A 21016-nucleotide genomic window follows, 5' to 3' on the forward strand; every position below is an offset into this window, starting at 1 on the left:
GAAAATCCTTTTTATTGTGAGGGTACTCAAACATCAGCACAGGTTCCCAGTGAGGTTGTGCAGTCTCCGTCGTGGAGATATTAAAAACCTGAGCGGGCAGTCCTGAGCAGCCTGCTCTAGCTGACCCTGCTTTGATGACCTTTCTAGGTAACCTCCAGAGGTCCCTTCCAACCTCAGTTATGATTCAACACCGCTTTTTATCATGAAGTCTTACCCAAACTTAAATGGCATTGGTGGGAGTTGTGGTAGATATTTTTAAAACTTTGGGATCTGTTCCATAAGGATTTGAACTTCTGTATAAAAGTTGTTTGTTGTAACTAAAATGTTGTCTTCTGATGTTGCTTGTAAAATTGTAGGGGTTGTTAACTTCATCTGCACCTTTTCTTTTGCCCCTCAGGAGCGCTTCTTCTCACCAAGAATTCGTCGTCGACTTCATGCTGTCCTAGCATCTGTTTGCACTTCAATGTTGATTTTATCAAATCTAATATTTCTTGGAGGAAATCATGTTGGAAAGATCTACTGGAATAGGATCTTTATGGAAGGCAAGTTTATTTTTATGTGCTTTCTAGATAACAGAAGTTTCCAAATATTACCTTGGGTGGGCTGAGCCAGGTTCTTTTCTCAGTGCACTAGCTGGGAGTAACTTTTTTCCTGTTCCTGTTTGAAACCATCAAAAATCTATCTGACAAAATCTAAATAACTCTGCAGGCTGTGTAACTACAAAGAAAATTTACTTTAGCCCATCAGTTCTAGAAAGAGGCTTCTCTGTCAGTGAAATCACTGAAAATCGAATCACTGAAAATTGAATAATAAATGTGTGACAAGTTAGCCAGGTTAGATTCTTTTTTCCTGCTCTGCATTTCATGTACATTAGTAAGGATAGGTGTACTAAAGCCAACTTCGTAGATTCTGTGGAATGTTAGTGAATGAGATCTGCAAAATACAACATAACTGAGCAACTAAGGTTTTTTTTGTAGTGGATTTGTCAGGGTACAGACCATCTGACTATTGAGGACAAGGTTTGAGGACAGGGGAACTTGGGTAACAGTATAAGCCTGTGGTGTTGCTGAATAAGTAGTATGCAACATTGTGCTGTGAGCTGACTCAGGAGACAAATCCAGCTTTAATTTTTTTGCCAGAGCTCAACATAAGCAGGACCAGTTTTCTTGTTAGGTCTTATTGCTGCCAGAGCCCTGTGTTGTCAAATAAAGGTCTTGTAGAAGAATTTTTCTTCCTCATGAGGGAAGTACTAATAGGCTTCTGTGCCAAGAAGTGCTCTCCTACAAAGACGACCACTGTCTGTTGCTCCTTCGTGCAGTGTTTTCTCCCCTTGTTCCTTGCAGTGGTTTAAAGGTCAGCTCTGGAGTTCCAAGGTCCTATTTAAGCATCACAAAATAATGAAATTATTAAAGAGCAAGTTATGTACATAAACGGAGTGATTTATCTTCTGAGCTTAAGCAAAAAAATATTCAAACAGCCCTAAGAAAGGTACATTTTTAGCATAAAATATAGTGAAGCTTTTTGTTAATACTGGGCAGGGAAGATGGAGTAAAATACTTGCTCACGTTTGGGTTTTGCTCTTAAAAGATAAAAGGTTTTTCTTCTGTTTCTTTGAAAAGGCTTCATGTTCTCTTCAACTGTTTCCTCCCAGTTAGTTGGCTGATAGTTTCAGTGGAAAAAAATAGCTGAGAGGGTAAGTCTGGAAGTAAAGTTAGAGATCACTTTTCCTTTTTTTTTTTTTAAAAAAAAGGACTAGTGAAATTGTCCATTTCAGGTTCATGCAAATTATTTTCTTAATGCAAATTGTATATTATAAATGGAGAAAGTATGCCTTCCACTTCAGAAGAGTTAGTAGTTGGCAGAATGCTGGGGTTTGCATCTGATGAAGGACAATGTATTAGCAAGTAGAACAGTATTTAATTAAACGAGATCAATTATTGATTGTTTTTCTAGGTTTGGTTTTGTGGGTTTTTTTTTAATAGTTCTTTGGTCTATTGCTCTGCATGTAACTGGAGTGCATATAGTTACTTCAGTATTAAGTACCAGGTGCCTAAGACAGGAATAGCAAACTTGTTTAGTCATTTGCAACTTTGTTTCCATGATGTGTTAATCAAATTGACTTTATTTTTAGAACATAAAAGCTTTTGCTTAGTGCCGCTTATACTCTACTAGGAGAAATCTCAGTGTTAAGTTTTATATGCCTGTATCCTTAGATCACACAGATGACTGTGAGCATATACTATTATTGCATTATGGCTTTGACAGCTCACGTGTACAAACTGAAACATCTGCTAAGATTTTATTGCATCAACATTCCTGCTCCATTGTGGTTTTCCTACTATGGAACAAATGTAGGGCAATGAAGGCCAGTCAAATCCAGCAGGACTATTCAGAATTATGGTCTTAAAGTAAATTTAAGTGCTGGTCTGTAGGAGATGTAACAAAAATCTCACATATATTTGGAGAGTGCAATGCTAAAAGGTAAATAAACTCATATATAGCCTGCACTGTTCTGGTGAATCCTATTCATCAATATATTCAGACCAAACTAAATCCTGCAATGTATACTCTTTAGTCATTCCTTTGTCAGCCCAAGGACAGATGAGATGATCTAGCTGCTTGTCTTCAACTAAAATTTTTGTCATTACCTTCACAAAAAATTAAATGGGGTTGTGCTTGACTTGTTTGAAGAAGTAAGTGTGGTGGTAGTGGGTGAGTGTTCTGTGGGGCAGGAGGGTGGGTTTTTTGGAGTATTTATTTTTACACTTTCTTTCTGGTGTGATGCAAGTAATATAAATTTCCCATGCATGAAGATTTTCTCTTGTGCTCTATGATGTTGAAGAGCAGTTATCGACCTCCCATCGGTGTCTTGTCAAGAGCAGTCAAGAAATTTGGCAAGGGATCCCCAAGCCTCTTCTCTATATGATATCAAAATACGTGTTCTTGCACTTGGCAGACAAAGCAATGTTATAATGTCCAGTACATTACTAAGGTCTGCTAGATACTTAGTTACTTTGAGTCAATAATTGTTAGCTTTGGGTGGAGAAGAGAGAAGATACTTGGTGTCTTTCTTCACAACCAGAAAACTGGTGAATTTCAGGTTAAAGTATTAAAAATAATATTCTTGCTTTATTTAAAACCTTTTTTGATCTGTTTGAAATTAATCTTAGTTTAGGAAACCTAAGCAGGGCTTTGCACCACTCTAAAACCAAATCTAGAGAGTAGACATTTGCATTTGGAGGACACTTCTACGTTCTCAGCAACCTGGGCAGCAGGGCTTGCAATAGGTTGACTGAGGTGACAGAGGGCTCTGCAGCAATAGTGTGACATAAAATCCCTCAGAAGTAAGGAAAAGAGATCAGGGAAGGAATTGAGAGCAGTGGAAACAAAGCTGTCCAGCTGCACATCAGCTGCAAAGAATAATCAGTCCCTTTCCTTTGTTAAAATCCCACAGAATTATGTCTACAAAGATTTGTCCATATAAAGGTAGGAAGAAAATAGGAAAATAGATGTGCATTTCACAGTTTGTAAATATAATTGGTGTTTGTAGATATCTAACAAAATTAGTCAAGAACATATATGCTAAACTCAAGCAATAAAAAGCATCTCAGAGCAGAAATCAGATCTCTAGGTTTAGGTGCAGCTTTATGTATTGTGCATAGCATTTTCAGGTCTGGCAAGTAAACGAACCTCAGAATATCAGTATTTTAAAACCCTAGATGCCCAGCATATAGTATTTTGTAGTCAGAAATTACGAATTCTATTGTATATCTAAAAACAGTAATTGGAGAGCAGCTTCCCATTAGCATGTGTGTGACAGCGATGCAAATTTGAAATGGCCAACTCTTAAAAGTTTTACTGAAGCTGAAGATGTACAAAATGCACTCCTAGTTTTGCTGTTTTGGTTACTGAAGAGGATCTACTGTGTTCTTTTGCAAAGACTGAGTATTATCAAAAATCTGTGCAGTTGTCTGAGAGAGGGAAGGAGAGGACATGAGTATGAAAGCAGTTAAACCCCCAGACAGCATAGTCAGAGCAAGGAGGACCATGCGCGTGAGCTACTTCTGTTATCAAATCTTTGTGGATTGCTTTCTAGGAACAGGATTTAGATGAGGTTGTTTCTCACATGTGTTAAGCATTGGATGCTGCAGTGCCCTTGCCATGCCATAGTTATCCCTTCTCTTTTCCTGGAAATCTTGCTTGGCTGGTATTTGAACTCTTTTGCAGTGCCTTGGCAGTATTTTTCACAGCTCCCACACCACTGACAAGAAAAGTTTATATTTGAGCATGCCAGGTAGCAGTATTTTTTAGCATTTGATTTCATATTGTGAAAAACAAATGAAATTTATCTGGCTTTAAAATTAATTTCTGTGCATCATTAAAATCACTATTGTCAAAATTACAAGAGCAGGGGCGTGCATGTCTTACATGTATTTGTATTTGTTCTTAATTTTGTTATCAAACTGTTCAGACCAGCTTTAGTGCTTGTTTCTAAAACTTAACTTGGCCCCATAAGTAATTTACAAAGAAAAAAGTTCCTACGGCAAGCATTTGCTTTGGCTTTTTTTAGTAAGGCTTTTCTCATATGAGATAGTGTCATTCTAATATGAAAGCAGGAAAAATGTCTTCTGCATAACAAACTGGTTTTAATCCTGTTTTCAGAATAATTAGCTAATATTTAACTTTAAAATGAGAGGCTCCAATGAGGGGGGTTCTCTTTGGAAGGGCTGTCTCCTGGGACTGACACTGTGCAGTGCTTTTGGTTAAGATGCTGAATTATCTTAGCAAGCATGGCCAAGGCATTAAGCTGGGAGGGAACACAAGTATATTGGGTGATAAAACTATAGCATGCTTCCTGCTCTCTCTCTGGTTTTCTGAAAGAGTGGTCAGGCACTGGAACAGGCTGCCCAGAGAGGTGGTGGGGTCACCATTTGGAGGCGTTCAAAAAACATGTAGACATGGCACTTCAGGACATGGTTTAGGAGGCCTTGTGGTGTTGGGTTTACGGTTGGACTTGATGATCTTAGAAGTCTTTTCCAACCTTAATGATTCTGTGATTTGTGAGGAACAGAGCCTGGATCAATGCGGAAAGCACACAGTGCATACCAGCTATACTTTGAATAGCTGCCTGAAAACTGGACCGCCATCATTTAACTTAACTATAAACCAGTACTTTAACTACCCAATTTACCTTGCTAAACTGTGAGGAGTGCCCCTCTTGAGGGCAGTTTATCCCACATACATCTGTCTTAGCACAGGATGAGATGCATTGTCACTCTTCACTGAATTCAGAGGCATTTTGTACAGGCTAGTTTAGATTAGATTGGATGTCCAACCTTTGTGGAGGTGTCCTTTAGTAGACATCCAGCTAAGAGCAAATTTCACCCTTGGTTAGAACTGATTTACTGCAGGAATACAGAACGGGTGGCTGGGCAGAAGTCCTGCAATGAAGGGTATTTGACTGTTCTACCAGATTGCAAACTTTGTGCATCAACAGTGTCACACCACTTCAAACAAAAATAGACCTTACGCTGAGATGCATTGACAGCAGTGTAAAATGCATAAAATAACCTCTTCTCCTACATGATGTTCTGAAGGTTAAAATATGTCCAGTTTTGGTTACTGCAGTTTGAAAAAAAAAAATTTTGAAAATTAGGGAGAGAGAAATACAGCAACATGACTGGAAGTCTAGGAGCCATGACCCTGAAATGAATGGCATTGTTTTGCTTTGAGAGGAAAGTATTGAGGGGAGAAATAGGTACATAGAAGTTACTGGGGAAAAAAAAAATGTTAACGAGCTATTCTGTATCACCAGTGAGGTCAGGAGAAGAAAAAAAACAACCTGTAAAATATAGCAAGAAAGCTTTAGTTCACGTAGGAGAAACTTTCAAACTGTAAGGCGTGGGAAGTATTGAAACATATTACCTAGGTATGCTGTTGGATTGTGGTCTTTGGAGGACAGTCTTCAGGTAAGACAAAAATCTGTCAAGCAATGTAGAAAATATTGGTTTCATCATGGTGTAGCAGGAACCTCTAAATGACCTCCAGACACCTTCCAAGCCTTGTTTTCTCTAGGTGGTTCATCAGCAGATACAGCTGTTTACATGGAAGTGACACCTGTGTACAGCACAGCAGGATTTTTGTTTGGATTTATATATTTCTTCAGTAAGTTAAGGACCATGGTAATATACAAAAACACGGTTCCAGTAACATCTTGTAACAGCTTCTTTTTGAAGTTTGATGATCTGATGAGGGGAAAAAGCCCATAGTGCTGTGGCTGAGGTGCAGCTTAGTGGAAGTCATGGTGCAATTTTAAACTACCGACAAATATTCCCATGGAGAAGTCTGAAATTATTTGCTGTTTCATACTTGCTCTTTTCTTCTAGCATGAAAAGTGTAGTGTTGTATATGAACATTTCGTTAGAAAAATTTCTGAGTGCATTTAAAACCAATCATACCATGCAAAACAAAAGCTGATTTCTCAGTGCCTAATATTAGTTTACTAATTGAAGATGGTGAAGCCTTTATTTTGCCTCCAGTTTTCCATTTTGGCTTGCTTTGAAGCAAAATTAGGTTTTATGCTGATCAGAGTTCAGTTATCTGGTTAATTTGTAGGGCAAAGAAAAGATTTGGTCATCACTATTAGGTCATTACCTGACCTACTTTATGGAGGCAGAAGGCCTTTGGCCTTCTTCACAGCTGTGCAGCACTATCTCAGATTGTGTTTCACTGGAAACCTTAGACATACAAGGCATACAAGATTCAGAGGTTTGAGTGAACCAAAGATTTTGGTCTAACATGCATAAATGTGGAATTGTTGGCTTGCTTTGGAAGAAACAGTAGACCATTATATTTTGACATCAAATTAAAGTGATTCTTTTGCTAATTACACTGTATCACAGTATTGAAAATTATTCTCAGAATTTATATTTGCTTCATTTTATGTAAATCACATAGTGAATGAATTGAGAGTTGAAAAGGTATTACGATCCTTCAAGGCATCATCCTGGACTGCTGTTACCTTTAGAAGGTTTGCCCTTGATTTTGAAGACAGTGAAATTAAATCATTTTTCTTCAAAAAATCACGTGTATATTAGTGGTTGAGATGCCTTTCTATGTTCAACAACTAAATAATTTAAAAGCCATGAGTTACTTATTGAGTAGCTCCACTGCTGTGTGAGGTGTCAATAACAAAAAAAGATGAGAGATTCCTGTATTGGTTGTTTTATGCTCTAGTCTGGTTCATGTAAGATGATGTCTACCCATTAGATGTTGCTGATCATGTGCCTCATTTGCTGCGATAATGAGCGTAGGAAAAATGTCTCAGGATGATCAGCAGTTCATACAACAGCATCTCTCCCTTCAGAAACTATCTGAATATTGCTGGTTAGCTTGGTTACCAGATTTAACACATTTTAAAGGCTAAAGGAAGCTAACAAAAAGAGTTGGAGCGAAGTAGTTAGAACTTGTTTTAAATAGAGTTTTGTTGGACTTTTTATCTGAGGTGTTGCCAGATAACATACAATGATATCGTAGGAGTCATATTGTGCTTCAACAGCTTCTGAGATTAGTAGCAGCGATACCTATAAATGTCTAGCTATGAAGGGGCTTAAAGATGCAGGAGAAATGAAATCATGTAGCAAAGGACCTCAAAGGAGGCCACAGGAACAGCCAGCTGAGGCATCCCTGTGACTATGTGATTCTTTGCTATCCATTCTGTGCATCTCTTGCAAAGCCTTCATTCAAATTTCTTTGCATCTGAAAGAAAAAAGAGGGCTACTTCAATGATTGCCTGTTGAGAGCTGTTGTCGTTTGTGTTCTCAGATGACCCTTGTTTTGGTTTGGAAGCTTCTGCTGTAGAGTAGCTGGCATATGGTCTTCCAGTGTTCCTGTTCCTCCAGATTTTCACTTTCACTGAGAAATCCGACTTCCTGCTGTTATGCAGAAACTTACGGTCATTTTTTCCCAAAAATACATTTATGAATGCTATATTGATGGATTGCATAATATAGAGAACTATTGCATAGCAGCAGGATTAGTACTGAAGATGTCACATTTCTCCAGATGATTCAATCCTCTTCATGCACAAACAAAACTTGTTTTTACAGTCATTTCTGTGAACTTGCTTGGTGAGTGCGGTTCATTGGGAAGTGAACTGACAAAATACCAAGAAAAATGAATTTTGGTCTGCAGTATATAAGAAGGCAGTGGGTTTTTTTCCCCTTCGCTTCCCAAAGGGCGAGACTTGTATAAAAGCAAATATTCACCTTTTTGGGGGGTTTTCTTTAGGGTTGAAACAATAAAGTATGTTCTGCCATTTTCTGTTGAGTCACATTGGTTTGAGCCTCTGTTTTGTGTGAAAACTGTTGGAGCACTGCTATGTTTAGATTCAACTGTTGCTGTTGAATCTCAATAGTTTCCCATTTGTCTTTACAGTCTTAGACCTGATCCTACAGTCAGATCAATGCAGAAAGGTCATTCTATCTAGAAAGTCCCAGAACACGTGCAGACACTTCCGCTGGGATCAGTATGATTGCAGGGTCAGAGTCAGTCACAAAGAACCTACATCTCATATACCATGTTAAAGCCTTTATTTTACATATGGTATGTACAAGTACAAAAATGCAGGAGAGTCTACGCTATGACTGCATGTACAGAGTTCACTGTTGCATGTTATGTTATACGTCACTTACAGAACTAAGTAAACTACATGACATGTCAAAAGGCCATGTAGGAATGCCCTTGGGACTACATTGTCTTGAAACTGTTCTCTGAGAATTACTAGCAAGACAGGAATAGTGCTTCTCATTTCCCCTGCAAGTTGTAGATGAGATGTCAAGGACTAGGGCTGAGGGCTGCCAGAGGGAGCAGTGTTGTTGCTTCCAGAAGCAAGAGTTGAAGATGGGAGTGTGACTGTGGTTATGCCAGGTCTTTTTGTCATACATGACCAGCAAAAGTAAATTTTGAGGACCATTAGCTTTCTTTTCCACTCCAGGCCCTGCTCATCCTCAGTGTTGAGGGGAGAGAGATAATTTTGGCCATATCTTGCAGGGGAAGTATAGTGACCCACACTGACCATGACCGTTTCTCTTCCCTGCCATTGCACTTGCTGTCATGCAAAATAGCCTAGCCAAGAACCTTAGGAGGGCAGAGGACACTCATGGTTCTGCCTTCTCATTCCCCTGCTTTTTGCCATACTCGGCAAAGGTCTCATAATGGCTCACAGTAGCATAGCCTGGTATAAAATACTTGATTTATTTTGTCTCTATGCTTATTGGGAAATTTATACATAAATGAACCCATGGATGTGGTGGCATGTATGGAACTGATTAGTAAGAGCCATAATTTCAGTTAAGACTTCCAACCATCAAGAAAAGTTCTCTGAAGAATGGTGCAATCTTTTCCTTATTCAGAAATTTCCAGGAGTCTTGTAGTGCTACTTCTTTCTCATCATTAAATCTCATTTCTTCCTTCTGTCAGCTCCTCTCATTTGTCTTCAGATTTGAACTAGTCCTGACTTTTTCACTTTTTTTCAAATGCTTATTGAGAGAACAGTTCCCAAATACAGAAAGTAACCGTCTAACAGCAGGAACTAGAACACCAGCTGTATTTAGCTTTGCAATCATTGAGACTTTCATGACAACTTTCTAAGTTGTTTATTTTCTGAAAAGTGATGTTGAAACAGCATTGTGGGGTTCCACAATTACTGCTGCTTGGAGCCTGCTAGATCAAATTTTCTCAGCTTATAGAGAAAAAAAGACACTTTCTTTTTTTCCAAATGCCAGCCCTGTGTATCAGCTTGAGATTGGAATTTCAAGCTGTGTTCATTCTGGCTCTTGCATCTCTAGCAGCAAAGTCGGAGATGTTCTAAACTATTCTGTTGAGAAGGAGCATGGGCCACAGAGGAGGAAGATTCTCTCCTAGAAGTTGAGTTGCCTGTGCAACAGGAATTAAAAGCACTTAAGAGCTTATTTTTCTCACTGAGGAGGCTTGACAGGAGTTTTTACTACAGTATAGCACAGTTCTGCTGTATAAGTAGGCAACATTTTTACACTAATGCTGTTTTGTCTATAATTCTCTTGTAGGTTCACAAAGATAGTTGTTTCAGACTATTTTAGCATCTTTCTTTTATCTCTGAATGAATTAATGTCAACAACCCTTAAATAGGAACTGCTTTAAAGAATAGGAAAACTAAAAGCACAAGAATCATGCAAAAAACTGACTGATTTGATTAGGCCTTTTCTCATTGTCTTGACTGTTTTTTTTCTTGAGAGGGAGAGAGCAAAATATTGTACCCATATTTGATAAAATTTATAGACTTACACCCTCATAAATGCTGTCAGTTCTGTGAAATATCTTCTAGCTCCTGTCATTACATTTCTTACTAAATTGCATGCTGTGGCATGTTTTCTTAGTGCACGTGGTCCCAGCCCACAAAGATCTGAAACTCTGCGGAGCTGGGATTTAAGTTCACACCCAACTTGCAATATATCAAACTTTATGTGGACTTGATCAAACCCTATGAGAAATAGCACCAATACAGTGGCACAAACTTAGCTCTGATGTCCCTAAGGAAGCACCATGAGGACAGTGGTGTGTCTCCTTCCTAAATAGCTGGGATTTTTTACTCGGTGTTATACCACTCTATTGGTAGTCTTGATATCTAGTGCGGCACCTGTAAAGGATAGCTGAGCAGGGAGGAATGTGGCTCTGCTGCTTTTCTGATCTCTTTGGGCACTGTCTTCCCCTGAGAAAATGGAGAGATGTCTGCTCTAACTTGTAAAACCTTAGTTCTGTCTTCTGCAGAGAGGCTGCACCCTCTGGTGCAGTGGGATATGGTGCTCTCCAGTGCTATAACGTGTGACTTCTGACGACTGTTTGAATACATGGTTTTGAAGCGCATGGTCCAAATCCACCTAAGCTATGTGAGACCAGATAGAGTTAGAGTACTAAATGGCACAGTTCCCAGACTTAACTTCAATATTCCTAGAAATGCTACATTTTTCTGTTAGTGCATGTATGTGTGCGTGTAAGTAACAGTGTGTAGCCGAGATACTAGACTAAAAAAATGCAAGAAATATTAATGTCTTAAATCCAGCTGTAAAGTCGGAGATCATCATAAGTGTTCCCAGTTATTGTTACAAATGACTTCTGATGGCTGGTATTCATTCTACAGTGGAATAACTATAAATTTTAGAGCAGAGAAATTCCTCAAGAACATTTCTTCCAAGAAAGTAATGGACTTCTAATATTAGAGTAGATTTTATTGAATAAACTGTCTCCTATTTTATCTTTCCCTTTTCTCACTTATTATTTCTAAAATTCCTAATATAAGGAGAGCATGTACTGATACCCAGTTGTGAATTGTTAGGTTGTGGATATCTCCCCAGGTGTTAAATTTGCACTGTTAGTAGGTTAGCTTAAAAGCCTGATACAAATATCTTAGTCTTCCATGCTTTAACAAGATCCATTTTATTTCTGACAGTTGTTGAGATACCTGAGTCTTTTTGTTCCACAGATGCCTGTCAAGCTGCCAGACCTGTGTATTCCTGCCCATTCTATTAGTTAGCAGTAAATTATGTGAGTCATTTGTAGCTGCAGAGTAGCACACCAGTATTTAAGCATTTTAAGCAGAAAATATGCTCTGTTGTTAAGAACTGATTTAGTTATTTTGGTTTTGTTTTTTTTTAAGCTACTTACTTATTTTTGCAGCTTGCATGCAAAAACCAATAAATAACATGATAGGGGTTTTTGTATTGCTAACATCCATGTTCCTAACCACGTAACAGTGGACTATTAGTTTTATTACTTCTGCCCTCTTTCATGTGTTTTTTATTAGACCCACAGCTAAGTCTTCTATCAAATATAATAATCCTTGTGCAAATTCTAACTTAGGCTTTGAAGCAATTCTGGGAGAAGAGTGACTTATGAATTATAATACAAATTATCCATAAAAATTCTCCCAATGGTAGGACTTTTATGTCTGAATAAAGATTTATCTTGCATCTACACTGGAGAAAAACGCAAATCATGGTACTTGTGTGGAGTATTGTTGTGGGAGAGGGTTGTTTGTCTCTTTAGAAATAATAGTAAAGTGTTATTGAAGTAGTTGCATTGTTCAGGTGGAAAAACATCTTCTTTAGTAGTTCTTAACATTGAAAGAAAAGTGAAGTATATTGTTCCATTACCTGCAGGTTAATATGCATCCTACAGTGAGGAATAGTTTGCAAATAATTGAAAATTTTCTAAACTTGAATATTGTGACTATAATGCTTTGCCAACCCTTCTGTCTGATAGTAATATTTATAGCGAAGGCATCTTCTATTTAACAAATAAATTGTATGTAAATAGTTGAAAACCAGCATATCGGAAAATATTAATGTTTCTGTCATGGTTTTAGCTGGGATAGAGTTAATTTTCTTCACTCTAGCTGGTATAGTGCTGTGCTTTGAAATTAGCATGGAAAAAAAACCTGTTGAGATAACACACAGATGTTTGGGCTGTTGCTGGGTAGCGCTTGTACTAGTCAGGGACTTGTCTAGCTTCCCATGCTCTGCTGGGTGCACAAGATGCCGGGAGGGGAGGGGGCACAGCTAAGAGAGCGGATTCAAACTGACCAAAGGGATATTCCACATCATGTAACGTCATGCCCAGTATGTTACCTGGGAGGGGCTGGCCGGGGGGAGGAGGAGGCAATCGCGGCTCGGGGGCGGGCAGCGTCGGTCGGCAGGTGGTGAGCGGTTATATCGCTTGTGTTTCCGTGGTTTTTTTTTCTTCCCTGTTTTCCCTTTCCCTTCCTTTTCCATTTTATTATATTAACATTATTGTCATTATTATAATAATCATTTATCATTATCATTTTATTGTAATCATTAAACTGTGCTTATCTCAACCCACAAGTTCTTTTGCTCATCCGATTCTCTTCCCCATCCCACAGGGGCGGGGGGGGAGTGAGCGAGCGGCTGCGTGGTGTTCAGTTGCCATCTGAGGCTGAACCACGACGGTTTCCCAGTTGCTATTAAAATGCTTAAAACAGGGATCTTTGTTCTAGCATGTCTGTTGCATGGAGCTAAGAATGTGTTATGTAATCCTTCATTGCTGTACATAGAAACTGCCTTAGTTATGTTTTTAGGGTAGCTAATCAGAAATTAAAATGTGTGTGTGGAACAAGATAATCTTCAAGACACCATTTATTACAGATGAAGTCCAACAGGAGACAGAAGACAATTTGCTCAGCCCTGCCCAAATAGCATGCTTAAGTGTTAAAGAACAGTCAACTAGCAGACTGATTAGAAATGTGGAAAATGAAGTGATTTTAAAACTCTAGAGAATTGTTAATGGCATGTACAGTCTTTCACCTTAGCTTAAGTTCAAAATTTTTCCAGGTCAGGAGCAACTGAGAGTTTGTACCACCTGGTAGTTTTTTCCATGCCTCTGGTATACAACCTGGGAAGCAGTGTTTAGATAAAGTTGCTGGTGTTTAGCAGGAACTCAGCAGTATCAAGGTGGGTCTGCAGACTGCTCTAGCAGCAGAATAAGCTTGGAGGCTGAACTCTTTCTCTTGTCAATAGTTTGGCCATTTGAGAGCACAGCTATTGTGTAAAAACTATGAAAAAAGTTAGGGATTCAGTTTTTGTCACACCCCAGATGTGCTAGAAGGAGTATTTGCATGGCGGTTTGGATATTACCTCCTGCAAAAGAAGTTTCCCTCTAGCTGATCTTTTTCCTAGCCTTACTAAAGATGCCCTAGCAGAATGAGATTCTGCTTTCTAGCATTTTCTTACACAGGTTGATTACTGCTTCATCAGAAATAACAGGAGATCTGCATGACTAATACAGCAAAGTGCCCCTGTGAGTCAGCACATAGAGCCAAAAGAATGATCGTTGAGACCCTCATGGGAAAACCATCACTAGAGCCCTGAGGGAAAACCATCACTAGAGCCCTGAGGGAAAACCATCAGTATCCCTCAAAGAGCCTTTTAGTGTTATTTGTCTCATAATTCTACGAGAGCAGATTACTGTATTTAGAACCCTTTTTTGTCCTTTTTTTTTTTTGTGCCAGAAGTTGTCATAGTGCTCGCTGAGGTGTGTAAAAAGTATTGTGCCCAGTTTAATACAACTCTCATAATGATTAGGTGATGACTTGTGACCCATATTTTGATTTCATATCAAATATACCATATTTGCAATAGTGATTTGGCCAAAGTTGCAATTAAGTCAGGGGCACAAGTATATGGAGAAATTGGAAATCTTAAGTCACATTGCTGAGCTGCTCTCCATCATCTTTGAAAGGTCGTGGAGGACAGGAGAGGTGCCCAAGGACTGGAGGAAAGCAAATGGCACTCCAATCTTCAAAATGGCCAAGAAGGGGAGGACCTGGGAACTATAGGCCAGTCAGCCTCACCTCCATCCCCAGAAAGGGGGAGGTCATCTCCAGGCATGTAAAGGACAAGAAGGTTATTAGAAACAGTCAGCATGGATTCACCAAGGGAAGATCATGCTTGACCAACCTGATAGCCTTCTATGATGGCGTGACTGGCTGGGTCAATGAAGGAAGTGCAGTAGGTGTTGTCTAACTTGACTTCAGTAAGGCATTCAACATTGTTTCCCATAGCACCCTCACAGGCAAGCTAAGGAAGTGTGGATTGGATGAGTGGACAGTGAGGTGGATAGAGAACTGGCTCAACAACAGAACTCAATGAAGCAGAGTCTGGATGGAGGCCTGTCACTAGTGGTGTTCCCCAGGGGTCTGTGCTGGGTCCAGTCCTGTTCAACATATTCATCAATGGCCTGGATGATGGGATAGGGTGTAACCTCAGCAAGTTTGCTGATGATACCAAGCTGGGAGGAGTGGCTGATACACCAGAAGGCTGTGCTGCCATCCAACAAGACCTGGACAGGCTGGAGGGCTGGGCTGAGGGGAACCTGATGAAATTCAGCAAGACCAAGTGCAAGGTCCTGCACCTGGGGAGGAACAACTCCACGCACCAGTACAGGCTCGGGGCTGAACTACTGGAAAGCAGCTCTGTTGAGAAGGACCTGGGAGTGCTGGTGGATGGCAAGCTGACCCTGAGCCAGCGATGTGCCTGTGTGGCCAAGAAGGCCAACGGTATCCTGGGATGCATTAAAAGGAGTGTGGCCAGCTGATCGAGAGAGGTTATCCTCCCCCTCTACTCTGCCCTAGTGAGGCCACATTTGGAGTACTGTGTCCAGTTTTGGGCCCTCCAGTTTAAGAAGGATGTGGAACTGCTTGAGCAAGTCCAGCGGAGAGATATGAAGACGATCAGGGGACTGGAGCATCTCCCTTATGAGGAAAGGCTGAGACACCTGGGTTTGTTTAGCCTGGAGAAGAGAAGACTGAGGGGGGATTTCATCAATACCTATAAATATCTAAAGAGTGGGTGTCAGGATGGTGGGACTAGGCTCTTTTCAGTGGTGCCCAACAACAGGACGAGGGGCAATGGGCACAAGTTGGAACACAGGAAGTTGCACCTGAATATGAGAAAAAACTTCTTTACTGTGAGGGTGACAGAGCAGTGGAACAGGCTGCCCAGGGAGGTTGTGGAGTCTCCTTCCCTGGAGACATTCAAAATGTGCCTGGACGCGGTCCGGTGTCCCTGCTCAAGCAGGCGGGTTGGACGAGATGATCTCCAGAGGTCCCTTCCAACCCCTACCATTCTGTGATTCTGTGATATTCACTAAATCCTCTTTTTGTGAAAACTTAATCGTTATAACTTAAGCTCTATTATTAGTATCTCGTTGCAGGCCAGCCACGTGATACACTGATAATAGATAACCTTGCCAGTTGAGAGGAGGGGTTTCATGCTAGACATTGAGGGTCTGTTTTCAATTTACTTGGATGAGCATGCAGGAGAAACAGAGAATTAGGTGGGACTAATTCAGGTATTACAGGCAAGCTATGGCAAAAGACCCTCAAAAGTCTTTTAAAAAGTGCAAATATTCTTTCAGCATTGTGGGAGACTGTCATGTGGACTTAGTTTTAGAACGTTGGCTAGTCCTGGCACACTCAAAGGTCTGTATTCTGTGGTATCAAGTACCATGTTAGCACCCAATACCAGATGCTTGGGGAAAAAATGTGTAAGGAACAGGCCAGGTCTGGAGGGTGGTGGACAGCACTAGCTTTTGTTACAGTGAGAGGCAGTACACACCTCAGTCTGAGCAGTGCAAGCTAGGAAGGGCATGGCTGTGTAAACATGGTCCTTTTGCTTCTCTTTTAGTAGGACTGGGCAAGCTCTTGACAGGGATGAAAGCTACTTGGGCCTCACTGAAAATCTGGTTAGTGAATGTGTTGCTGACTTTGACTACAGTGAACACCCTCGTTCATAGGGCAGGGCATAATTTCTGGGCAGTACTGCATAATTGCGTAGGACAGTACATGTTACACATCCCTGAAACAGCAGGATTTAATTTCTCTTATGGAACTGAGGAAGCAGTCTTTATTTTTTTATCTTACAAATATGTGTTTGGTCTCTGCACTCTTCTGCTATTGACAGAGGAGTCAGATATTTTGGCTCAACTACAACTAAAGCATGAGAACAACAAAAGACAAAAGCTAATTAGTATTCTTTTGACTGCTGCTGGAAGGAATGGAGCTGTATTCTCAGCTCCTTCTTAAGCTCCAGTGGAGATTAAAAGAAGACAATGACTACGAGGGAGGACAGACAAAAAGGAATGGAAACAAGGCAAGAAAAAGGTCTGGCCTAAGCATTTCTTCATCCTGCAAATTCATGCAAAATAAACCTTGAAGAGAGACCTGCATTGAAGCTTGCTCTGTCTTTGCAGATTTTCTCCATGGCTTTTGCATAGGCTCTCACTCCTTCTTTGCTTGGAGGAAAACTGTTGTCCAGTTCCTTTTACTGGACTGGTTTGTGGAGCAGGCAGTCCCACTGCGAAGTAGCACAAGGAACATGGACAGTGTATCGTGCAGTGCAAAATACCAGTGAGATCAGCAACTTGCTGCAAGGGCACATTCCATTGAATGAATAAGTTATACCTACTTAAAAATGTAATATGGACCCGTACTTTAAATCTGTAACAGCAGAGTGCAGATTCACATCTCACGGGTGGCTGCTTTAGCTTGCATGGCTGGCACTGACACAACTGCCAAGGATAACTCAAGCAAGGTAGCTGACCTTGGCACTGTAACACAGCTAGTACGAACTTCAGTTAGGGGCACTCTTTTTTTTTTTTTTTTTTTTTTTTTAATGCTGTGTAAAGGGCTAGGTACAAATCGGCTTCTGCAGCACCAGGACCACTTCAGAGACTCCGGTGAAGATCTAAACCTGTGAAATTACCAGCATCTGCTCTCTGAGATACTAATATATCCAAGGAAGCACTGTTCTGACTGTCCAAATTCTTGTTCATCCCCTCTCCTCCAAGGTTTAAAAGGATTCTTTTTCTTTTCTTTCCTTCTTCAACACTTTCAGTCATTATGTCTGTTCTGGCTGGCTTTGCTGGCAGCTCAGTCTTGATAGTTGGCAGTCACCTGGAAGGGACATCTCCCGAGGCTGCAGGATTGTGGGGCCAGTGTTAAGGAAGTGCATTAAGACAGTTCAGAGTTGAATCTTTTTCAGTATGTATAACAGCACATAACCATGAATTCCAGTTAACAAATCCAATAAATATCCAAGAACACCTCATTTGAAAGACGATTTTTTTGTGGTAAAAGCTTTAGTTTGGGTTAACACTGGGTTTGATGTTGGACTATAGCCCTTGTTTGTGTTGTATGCACTGAGAGGCCAAAGCACAGGGCACATTAATGTGACTAATGTACTGCATGCATGCTGATTTTTATTTGAAGTATAAACTGAATCTTTTCTGATCACTGTTAATGTCACCTAGAGAAATGTACTCAGCCTAGCAAAGCTGCTTCAGCAATCAAAGCTCTCATGCCCATTACAGCTGGAAACAGATAGGGTTTGTCTTGTCAAAGCTGATTCTCTCAAAATAAGTTGGTTGGATAGGAGAGAAACAGCTCTTTGGACTCTCCAGTAATGAAGACAACTTTTTCATTGCTGGTAGGGGTTAGAGCAGCTGTAAAGCTTTTCCAGTTTCTCCTGAAATTGATAACCCACAAGAGCTGTCATCAGACTAGAGACTGCAGAATGCGGTAGACTCTACCATAGTTTAATAAAGTCCAGCTAAGGTCTAGCAAAGATGTAAAGCCCACCTACTCTGGGTGTGCTATCCCTGACCATTTGTTCTTCTACTTTGTATGTAAATAAATATGTAAATAAATAAATATGAAAATACTAATTTATCATGTGTTAGGGTGACTTGTTTCTCACCTGTGTCCACCATTTTGAAGTGAAACGTCATAAAGTATAACACGTCTTGACTGTGTTTCTCTTTCATTTACCTGAAAAAGAATGCAAAGCCCTTAGAAAGGATCAAAAAGTATGCCCTTTCTTACAAAACAGTGTCATCTGGAATTAAGCCCAAAACATATTCAGCCATCTCAAATTTTTACAAATATATACTGACCCTGGCAATATCCCTTCTCTGTATGTTATTTGCCTAGTTCCCTCAACAAACCAACCAACCTACCAGTGGCATGAGCCTTTATTATCATTATTATTAGTAGAGCTGGCTTGGGGAAAGCATACCCGAACTTGACTTCATCGACACTTACATTTTGCTGAAATACTGTAAGACGTTAGTGAGGCTTTGTATTTAGCAGACAGTGTACTTGCAAAGCATGAAAGCAGGCACATTGCCCTTATTTTGTTCTTTTGTTCATATTTAAATCCTTTTAAATCCTTTTTTTTAGTCTTTTCCAGGGAAGAATTAAATGCTTGACTATTTTTGTGACTATTTTTATTTGTGTTAATTCTTTGTCAGAACGTTCCTTTTCACAGTTTCAGATTTTACTTGTAGTCATTGAAAGACATCAGAATTCACTCTGGGCTAGAGGATGTGTGATGGGTGGTCTGTCACTCTTGGCTGACTGGCAGACTGACAGTAATACTGCTCTGCAATAACTGTCACAGATCAGTGACCATTGAGGATATCATAGATTTTGTGGGTCACTCCCCCCTCTACCAATCCCAGTATCACCCTGAATGTGTCTTGATATAGGAGAATAAGAATAGTCTGAGGACACTGAAGAGCAGACAACTGCCTGAGGAGTGTGTAGCATACAAATGATTAATGAAGTGATGTATTTGGCACTGCTAGGATTATTTTTTGGATAATGTATTCAGGAGGAAGTAAATCAGTAATGGGATTTAAGAAGCACAAAAGGAGATTTCAATATAATAAATTAAATTCACAGAGGTGTTACCAAATATCTATAGATATTACAGGAACAGGGAGGATTTTTGTGTGAACTGCAAACACCATACCCAGATTTTTAACTCTGTATAGCCCAGGATTGGTGCAGTAACTGAACTGTTGAAGATGGCATTAGTGCTTTGCATTATTCACCCTTCTCCTGTAGGGAACTGAGCAGGTTTCCCCACTGTGTAAGAAATACCAGATCTTCATTACTCCTTTGCTGGCCTCATGAAGAAGCTGATAACTTCATGGTGCCTGAAATTATCTGTCTCACTCCTCACTGAATTTCCAGATTGTTTTATTGGAGCAAACAGCACCAATGTGAAATCTTCAAGCCCTGCAACTTGCTGGTTTTCACAGAAGGGAATTGGTCTACCCTCTTTGCATTCTGTTTCTGGACAGTTCTTTCTGTTTTCAAAATATTTTGTTTTTCTGCTGGGCTACTTGGTGTTCTTCAGTACCTTCTTGTGAACCACCTTACTAAAAGATTTCTGGAAAGCCTATACATGTGAAGTGTGGTAACTGGGTTTTCCTTCATTCACTGTCTTGGTGTTGTAATGATTACAACAATTTTCCTGTGTGAAACTATGCTGCCCTAAACATTGAAAAGCTCTGGAAAACAGTGAACCGATGGGATCATTTCACTCATTCTCTGGGTACATATTTAGGATTTACCAATCTGTGACTGCAGATTGAACATGTGTTATTTTCCTCCTTGTTAGACATGAATGTGCCAGGCGAGGAGAGGGAGACCCGAACGGAGTGCAGACGCTCCATCATACACCAGAAAATGTAACTGAAAACACAGATTGAGTAGGTGGTTGTCGTCACAGGTGGAGTTGGCTCAGTAGGCCCAGGCAGGACCTGCTGCCCCAAGGCAGCATATGGATCCTGTACTTATGTAACTTGGGATAAGTACTTGTACAAGGTACTCCTGCAGCCCTCCAGCACTGGGCTTCCAGACTGCTCCTCAGGTTGCAGGAGCCTGCCCTTCCTAGCATCCCTGTCAGGCAACCCGAGCTTTGTTGACACAAGGAACTGTCCTCCTGCCCTGGCCACTACAAGCTCATGGGACAGGTCATTTCCTTTTGGTTTTGGGTGACCTTTTACAGATTCAACTGCACCCCTCCATTATTTTTTCCATGTGTCTTTCCACCAGTCTTTCTTTTATGTTCTCTCCAGGTCTCTTATAATTCTTACTGAATGCTTTCCAGTATGCCCACATGCTCAGGTTAGGTAACCTAGCGATGCTGCAGAAATGCAGTATTTATATTCCATTAAAATCTCTCTGGCTCCAGTTACAATGGGGTAATTGTAAGTTCAAAGTTTCCATTTTAAATTCATTGAAATATCTACCCACGCAGAATTAGTTTGAATACAACTGTCTTCCCATTGACTAAAGGAGAAGGGTAGAATGCTTGCCTGACATCATTTTACCATAGGCTAATTTCAGGTAATGAAGATAAACCAGGTTTATTTTATGAGCGTAGTCAGGTACTTGGTTTTGAAGAAGCTTTAATCACAGTCCCAGAGCTGTTGTAAAGGAAGGCTGATTGAGTATTTCAGTTTACCCTGAACAGATTAGAAACAGGTTTGCTTATGCCATTGTTGGCACCAGTTTTACTGAGCTAGAGTAGGAGTGCTCACATGGTCATTACTGCATTTGCTTAATTAAAATGAGCTGAAAACGCGCCTTTTCGTTAGACCAATATTAAGCTAC

General features: G+C 40.2%; 1 protein-coding gene across 1 annotated transcript in view; it reads left to right on the top strand.

Annotated features, from left to right (window-relative positions):
• The window catches only part of HHAT (hedgehog acyltransferase), a 162159-nt gene that overhangs the window by 93674 nt on the left and 47469 nt on the right, over positions 1-21016 (top strand). The window contains exon 11 of the mRNA XM_064446166.1: positions 398-542. Coding sequence (XP_064302236.1) covers positions 398-542 — 145 coding nt within the window. The remainder of the gene's footprint in view (positions 1-397; positions 543-21016) is intronic.

Source organism: Phalacrocorax carbo, chromosome 3, assembly GCF_963921805.1.
Source record: "Phalacrocorax carbo chromosome 3, bPhaCar2.1, whole genome shotgun sequence".
In the NCBI taxonomy this organism is placed as follows: Eukaryota; Metazoa; Chordata; class Aves; order Suliformes; family Phalacrocoracidae; genus Phalacrocorax; species Phalacrocorax carbo.